The sequence below is a fragment of the Myxine glutinosa genome, chromosome 6 (assembly GCF_964187855.1).
Source record: "Myxine glutinosa chromosome 6, kmMyxGlut1.1, whole genome shotgun sequence".
NCBI lineage: Eukaryota > Metazoa > Chordata > Myxini > Myxiniformes > Myxinidae > Myxine > Myxine glutinosa.
In genome coordinates, this window is record NC_136266.1 from 1,962,501 (window position 1) to 1,971,316 (window position 8,816).

At 41.3% G+C, this 8,816-nt stretch overlaps 1 protein-coding gene across 3 annotated transcripts in view; it reads right to left on the reverse strand.

Annotated features, from left to right (window-relative positions):
* The window catches only part of LOC137429117 (uncharacterized), a 232,344-nt gene that overhangs the window by 60,094 nt on the left and 163,434 nt on the right, over window positions 1–8,816 (reverse strand). For all 3 annotated transcript variants that reach the window (XM_078779541.1, XM_078779542.1, XM_078779543.1), the window contains 2 exons: window positions 3,836–3,947; window positions 3,404–3,528 (listed from right to left, as the gene is read on the reverse strand). In XM_078779541.1, the coding sequence (XP_078635667.1) occupies window positions 3,404–3,528; window positions 3,836–3,947 (237 nt within the window). The remainder of the gene's footprint in view (window positions 1–3,403; window positions 3,529–3,835; window positions 3,948–8,816) is intronic.

Below are 8,816 nucleotides of genomic sequence, written 5' to 3' on the forward strand. Positions count from 1 at the left end.
CAAGAGATATCCATTTTTTAAAAAATATTTTCGTTTAATTAACGATATCTGCCAAACCACGTGACCTATCGCAAATTCTAAAATGACATTTTAGTAGACTGACATGCTGAACAGATCTGTGAAGTTTCTCCTCGATTGGATCAAAAATGAGGGAGGAGCTAGGTTTTAAAGGTTCATGCTTAAAAACGTCATAACTCTGAAACCATGTGTCGGATGACGTCGCCCTCGCTGACTTTTTTGTTCGTCATGGGCATGCGATTCTGCTTGCAAAGTTTGGCCTCGATCTGTTCAGCCGTTGCAGAGAAAAAGGGTTTTTCGTGTGTTCACGAAAAACAATATGGCGGCTGAACCACGTGACCTACGACGTCATATTTACCATTAAAATATTCGACAGACCGAGTCCCTCCTATGGTGAAAATTTTTATCTCAATCGGCCCTATTATTGCAGAGAAAATGTTTTTTAAAGGAAATTAAAACTTAAAATGGCAAACGCACTGATGTCGGATGATGTCGTGGCCTGGCAGGACAAAATGGTGTGTTTCTTCTTCTTTCAACAATAAAGACTTATAGCTTCGCGAGCGTACATCCAATCATCTTGAAATTTTGCACACTTGTTACTCTTCATGACTTCTACTAGAGTATGAAGTTTCACGTCGATCAACAAAGCGATTCAAGAGATATCCATTTAAAAAAAAAATCGTTTAATTAACGATATCTGCCAAACCACGTGACCTATCGCAAATTCTAAAATGATATTTTAGTAGACTGACATGCTGAACAGAGCTGTGAAGTTTCTCCTCGATTGGATCAAAAATGAGGGAGGAGCTAGGTTGTAAAGGTTCATGCTTAAAAACGTCATAACTCTGAAACCATGTGTCGGATGATGTCGTGCTCGCTGACTTTTTTGTTCGTCATGGGTATGCGATTCTGCCTGCAAAGTTTGGCCTCGATCTGTTCAGCCGTTGCAGAGAAAAAGGGATTTTCGTGTTTTCACGAAAAACAATATGGCGGCCGAACCACGTGACCTGCGACGTCATAATTACCATTAAAATATTCTACAGACCGAGTGCCTCCTATGGTGAAAATTTTATCTCAATCGGCCCTATTATTGCAGAGAAAATGTTTTTTAAAGGAAATTAAAACTGAAAATGGCAAAAGCACTGGGAGATGTGGCCTGGCAGGACAAAATGGTGTGTTTGTTCCTCTTTCAACAATAAAGACTTTAGCTTCGCGACCGTACATCCAATCATCTTGAAATTTTGCACACTTGTTCCACCCGATGAGAGCTACATTGTATTAAAAATTCAAGTCGATCCAAGCAGTGGTTCAAGAGTTACAAGCTTTTTAAAATTTAACTTCCATTATTTATTGCGGCCAAACCATGTGACTTAAAAAAACGTCTCAAGTAACGATTAAACATCCCCCCATGAGGAACATTTGTGTAAAGTTTCCACTCGATACCTCCACAAATTATGGAGGTGATTCCATTTCTAGTTTGAGATTTGAAAACGTCATAACTCTGAAACCACGTGTCGGATGACATCGTGCTCGCTGACTTTTTTGTTCGCCATGGGTATGCGAATATGCATGCCAAGTTTGGGCTCGATCCGTTCAGCCGTTGCGGAGAAAAAGGGTTTTTTGTGTTTTTTCACGGAAAACAAGATGGCGGCCGAACCATGTGACGTATGACTTCGAAAATTTTCGCATTCTGAGTTTTTTTTAACTAAGCATCTGGGGGAAAAATCTCTTTTTCGGGGGAGAAAAACTGTGTTTGACGAATTCTAACCTCTTAACGTTAGCATTTTTGATATACTCAATACACATGTTTTTTGTTCCCATTGCAGAGTTCTTTAGAATGAGCCATTCCTCAAATTTTTCCATTGAGCCGTTTCGGAGATACAGAGGGGCAAAATTGAAGGTGTTTTACAAGATGGCGCCCATACCACGTGACCTATGACATCATCATTAGCATTTAAAAATTCTACGAGCCTAGCCGATCATTTGATGAAAATTTCCTGTCAATCCGTCCAGCGGTTGCTGAGAAACTTAATTATGAAGTTTTCGGAGGTGCAAAATAGCGTGGAAGAATAATAAGAAAAACTCTAGCAGTAATAATAGGTTACTCTCCATTTCATGGAGAGTAAACCTAATAATGCATTTATTTTATATAGCGCTTTTCAGGAAGCCCAAAGACGCTTTGACAGAGTGCAAAACATAATGCATAGCAAAACAGAAAAACAATTGCAAAAAAAAGAAGAATCAATAGGGAAATATTCAAAGCACAAAGGAGGGAGAAGGAGAAGAGATAGTCAGGGGTTAGATGCTGTGGGTTAAATGTTGAATGCAGTGTTGAACAGGTGGGTCTTGAGTGATGTTTTGAATGTGGTGAGTGAGGAGGAGTCTCTGATGGTGTGAGGTAGCGAGTTCCAGAGGGTGGGAGCAGCGATGGAGAAGGCCCTGTCCCCCCAGGATCTAAATTTGGTCCGGATGGGGGGGGGGGGGTCAGGAGGTTGGTACCAGCAGAGCGGAGGTTGCGGGTGGGAGTGTGTCTGGAGAGGAGGTCAGCCAGGTAGGATGGGGCCAGGTTATGGAGGGCTTTGTAGGTCAAGAGGAGGATTTTGTACTGGATTCTCTGGGAGATGGGGAGCCAGTGAAGCTTGTAAAGGACGGGGGTGATGTGGTCACGGGTCCGGGAATGGGTGAGTAGACGGGCAGCGGAGTTCTGAATGTATTGGAGTTTATTGGTGATTGTTGAGGGTGAACCACAAAGGAGGCTATTGCAGTAGTCCTGACGGGAAGTGATGAAGGCGTGGATGAGGGTTTCAGCAGCCACGGAGGAGAGGGATGGACGGAGACGGGCGATGTTTTTCAGGTGAAAGAAGGCTGTCTTTGTGATCTGTTTAGTGTATTTGTCGAAGGAGAGGGTTTGGTCAAAGATGATGCCAAGATTCCGGATGTGAGCAAACTCCACAACTACCAACACTCATTCCTCCATCCCATCTCAACTTCAACAATGTAAATGTCTCCCCTCCCCTTACTCTGTTTCCTGCCTTTCCTGACACTGTTTGCATATTGGAGACATCTCATATTCCACCTTTCTCTTCTCCCAACCTCCTCCTCCTCCTCCTCAGTGTCATTAGTCAAAGTAGGAAAGTTCTCACTGGCGATCTGGCCAAATTCCGAATTCCTGCCAAGACTGACTGCTGGGAAAGGCAATGGCAAACCAGTGCAACCCATGCCAATAAACTGATTCAACAGCAACAACACTTTGTAAAAAGTATAGTAAAGCTAATCAGCATCATAGTACACTGTGCATTAAGGAAACAATTAAGTCCTTCAAAGCTCTTCTTTATCAAAACTGTAAATTTGTTAAACAAAATGTTCGTTTCAGCAGTATACAAACCAGTGATGGCAGAGATACGTTGCAGTGTAGATTCGGACACAGGAATTGGAATTTGACAACGCAGTACAAAGCATGCCGGGAGCTCGACGCTGTTTGCTGGAGAGATGGCAGCAAATGGTGGAGTGCTGTGTAAAGGCAAAAAGGTTTATCTTCATTATCTGTTTTTCACAACATGGAAATCAACCAATGCAAAACAAGATAACAAAATAACATAGTAATGTAAAACGGACATTAAAGATCAAAATTTGAAACAAGCTAAAATTTCTTCCTGTTCATTATTCAAAACATTAGGAAGTATCAAAGCAAGTGAAAAAATAGAAACCAATCGCTAGTCCACATTGATCTGCAGGTTGTCTTTGAAATGCATGGAAAATGTATGAACGTCCACATTCAACAAGCGAGCAAAATGCATCGTTATAATTTTGCACTGACCCTTCTTCATCGGCGGCGTGGTTTCCCATGACGAGAGGTACGATGGGAAGTCGGTACAAACCGTTAACGCCTTCCACGGCCACGGTCACGTTCAGGCCTAACGATCGTGGAACTACCGTGGCACATTGCACATGACAGGAAGCACAACATAGGGATCGTTAATTTACTACGTATCATTTACTCACCAAGTACACAAAACCACCTAGAATGTCCGTCAAAGATGTGTGACCAATAGTGAATAGTGATGAAACAAATTCACAATTAAAACTTTCTATGAATTCACAATTAAAACTTTACACAAATTCCAAATTAAAACTTTCTATGAATTCACAATTAAAACTTTACACAAATTCCAAATTAAAACTTTCTATGAATTCACAATTATAACTTTACACAAATTCCAAATTAAAACTTTCTATGAATTCACAATTAAAACTTTACACAAATTCCAAATTAAAACTTTCTATGAATCCACAATTAAAACTTTACACAAATTCCAAATTAAAACTTTCTATGAATTCACAATTAAAACTTTACACAAATTCCAAATTAAAACTGTCTATGAATTCACAATTAAAACTTTACACAAATTCACAATTAACACTTTACACAAAGTCACAATTATAACTTTACACAAATTCACAATTATAACTTTATACAAATTCACAATTAAAACTTTATATGAATTCACTATTAAAACTTCACATAAATTCACTATTAAAACTTTACATAAATTCACAATTAAAGCTTTATACTAATTCACTATTAAAACTTTACACAAATTCACAATTAAAACTTTACACAAATTCACAATTAACGCTTCATACAAATTCACAATTAAAACTTGATAAAAATTCACTATTAAAACTTTACACAAATTCACAATTAAAACTACACAAATTCACTATTAAAACTTTCCACAAATTCACAATGAAAACTTTAAAAGCAAAAATTGGTAAAGAATGGAATTCACAGGTTAAAAGGATTAACACACGTTAATCCGTTCTCAAGTTAAAACAGGACAAACAGACAGACAGACACGGCTACTTTTATAATATAGATTTCACATTGTGGATTACATGTCCTGTACTTGTACACAATTCAGCCTTGAAAACCCGTGTGAAAACAAAAGGTTTTTCTGCTAAAGACATCATGATTTTATTTCCTCTGCATTATGAAAACACATCTTCTTTAGGCGGTGTATAATAGACGGTGTGCCACGATCGCTCCAAACTAAACATCGATTACCTTGTTTCATTTGCATGAGTTGTAATCAAAATGCACCTTTGTTTCTTCAAAAAGTAAATTATGATAGAAGACACGTTGATTCAGTCTTAAAATGGACATCAGAGACCTATGGAGCGTCAGAGATTTGTGAGGAAAACAAAATGGTGGAAATGTGTTTTTGAAGCCCTTCCCAAAATGGGTGGAGCCACTCCCTCAATGGGGGAGGCTACACAAACGGATAGACAGACAGACGTGATCACCTACGGAGAATATTATATAGACTAGTGGGGTCACCTGTGGGAATCCCACGGGCATGATGTGTGACATTTTGACATATTAAGTTAGATGCTGCACCTGCACATTCAGTTTTTCAAAATGGTGACTTGCAATTTATCAGATCCACAAATTATGGAATCTACACAATTTATTTACTTCTGATAACATGTGCGTGCACATGGGAAATACAGTTTGAAATGTGTATTTACATCATGTAAAATGTGACTTCAAGAGCTCAATTAAATCTCAAATCATCAAGAGCTCAATGATAAAAATGAAATAAGATGGTGAATTAGAGTCGAGATAAAGCCGTGAGAGAGTCTCAATGGTCTTTATGTTATAGGCCTTTGAAAATGTATTTCGTTCTATAAACGGTAACTTTCATCGAATTTTATTCCCGTTTCTTTCAACCGAGTCTAAAACCATGTTAGCATTTTTGATATATCTAGGCATTTTCCTGTCTGTTATTTTAGGCGGTGGATGATATACCGTGCCGCGAATTTCTAAAATGTCTCAGCAATTTCCCGTGTTTACGTGAATTTTCTCAATTATTGCTGAAACTGAGTTCAAAACCATCAATAAAAATGAAATCAGATGGTGAATTAGAGTCTAGATAAAGCCGTGAGACAGTCTCAATGGACTTTATGTTACAGGCCTTTGAAAAGGCATTTCGTTCTATAAACGGTAACATTCATCGAATTTTATTCCCGTTTTTTTTTCAACCGAGTCTAAAACCATGTTAGTGACTGTGAAAAATGAAATGAGATATCGAATTAGAGTTGAAATAAAACTGTGAGAGAGAGCAAGACACCACGGGCCGAACAAAAGAGGCCTCAAAGCTATGCGAGTAAACAAAATGGTGGAAATGTGTTTTTGAAGCCCCTCCCAAAATGGGTGGAGCTACTCCCTCAAAGGAGGAAAACACACCCAGGGACAGACTCACAGACAGAATCACCTATGGAGAATATTATATAGACTAGTGGGGGCACCCGTGGGAATCCCACGGGCATGGACGTGTGTGACATTTGGACATCTTCATTTAGATGCTGCACATTCAGTTTTACAAAATGGTTACTGGCAATTTATCAGATCCACAAATAATGTCATCTACACAATGTATTTACTTCTGATAACATGTGAATGCATGTGTGTACACATGGGAAATAGTTTGAAATGTGTAATTACATCTCATGTAAAATGTGACTTCAAGAGCTCAAATCCTCTCCCTCTCCACCCCCATCCCTCCCACATCACGCATACTGCACCGGGGAGTGGATCACCCACAGGGGAGTGGGTCACACACTTGGGAGTGGGTCACACACGGGGGAGTGGGTCACACATGGGGAAGTGGGTCACACATGGGAGAAAAGGATCACGATGTTCATTGGTGGTCTTGTTCTGTTCCCTCATTCTTTTATTCATTTTGAAAATGGCAGTTACAAATGACCCTCATGCAACTCATTGAGACAGCGCTGACATAAAGAAACAGGAATGACCACCCACATGCTCCACATTACGCAACTTTGAGCTAAATACAGCTCGGATAAACGCAACGCATATGTGAGTGAGAACATATTCTGACGTCGACAGCAACTCGCACCAATAACCTGACAAAACAACGTCCACAACACATGACTGCACGGGATCACGAAGTACAGCAGCGAACCAGATTCACTCAGTTCCAACATGAACACCTCGACCTCATCTGCAGGTTCGGCACCGGCCTTTGGATAACGAAGCTCTGCCCCCCTCCCCACGTGCAGCGTACCTAATAATTGCAACTTTTCATTGTGACTACGTCTAAAGAATGAAACATTCCGACTATATAAAGAATACAGCTCAAATGGAAAAGTCCCTGGGAAAAAGGTTATGGGCGGTGTATATATAGTCCAGCGAAAACCAAAATTACTCTTTTTGTTGCAGCATACAAAATTACATCTTTTTCATTAAATATTTCAAAGAAACGTATTTAAAGTTAATGTGCACTTCAATTATTTAAGAGCAGGTTGGACAAACATTGGTCCTTCTCTCATCTAATGTTATCCTGATTTCCCAACAAACATGCACACCTCACAATAAATTATGTCCAATTTATGTCAAGTAGTGGGACATATTGTTATGTCTGGGGGGGCAGAGGAATATCTAGAGCCAGATAGATCTGTATAGGTTAGGTATCCGACTGTCGCGATATGGAATCTACCCTGTAATAAGTTCTATGTTAGCCCGGGTTGTCGGTATAAGCTGTATTGATGTTCCCGCTACGAGGGAGCAGGGCATGCTAAATAGTGCAGGGATTATGGATAAGATTCCTTTGTTTGTCGTCCCCTCTGTCGTCAAACCTGTGTCCCTTATGGCAACGCACTCATTTAAACACTTAGATAGGTCCTGAGTGCACTCATTAAATAATTCCCCTTCCCTTACAATGACCTTGGAAGAAGACCGGCAGGAAGCCAGATCGGGGCACCGCCGGATGGCCGCCGCCAGCCGCACTACAAGCTGGCCGAGCAACATCGCGTGAGACGAGCTATAACCACGCCACAGGGAATGTGTGATTGGTTGGCGCGGAAGGCACGAGCCGTGAACCAATCAGCGCGGAAGGTGCGAGAAGGTTCGGCAGACGGTGGGAAGCTACAAGGCTCTGGTTGGTGACGCGCCAGAACTGACGTGAGATGCCAAGTTAGAAAAGGGCTCGCTGACGTGCTTCTCTCTCTTCTTCGTGCTGGGCTCTTCGCTCTTGGTATTGAGTCATGCTGGTCCTTCGCTCTTCGTTGTTCGTTCTTGGCTCTTCCTATTGAGAGGTCCTGGTGGTTGTTGGTTCGCCATATTCGTGGTGCTTGGAGCGGTGCTCGGTGCTTTTGGTGCTGTGAGCGAACGGACCTCATGGGCGGTCGACGAGGAGCCTGGAGTGGGGCGTTGGCTCGAGCCTGGCAGAGCGCGTGGACGAAGCGGACGGAGGGTTTCCTCGCGCCGGAGCTTGGAGCCGCGTTGGACGGTGGACAAGACTGCAGACAGTTAAGCTCGCACCCACGCAGCATTACACAACGGACAGTTATTTTTGGTAATTCATTTTCCTTTGTCTTGTTTCTGAGGTGAGGTGTGCGGGATCCCGATATAGGACACTTTATTTATCATCGTGCGTTTTCCTGTCCCGCTATCTCTTGTAAAATAAACCTTTGTATTATTTTCTGTATATACCTGAACGCAGTTTTCCGTGTGATTTATTTAATTAGCAGCAGCATTGGAGATGCCCCGAGAACAGGTAAGACTGCAGGGGTCTGGTGCCGTCCCTCCATCCCGTGTAATTTTGTATAGCTTTCTATCTTCGAGTCCGCCATTGAGTTTTCGCCTTGAGAGCTAAGGCCTCCGCGATCGGCTTCCGTGACTGCCTGATTTTCATCAAAGGCGGCCACATGACAATATACAAACCCCATCGATGGAATGAATGCAAGTTTAAACAGGATTACCTTCACTTCCGTAT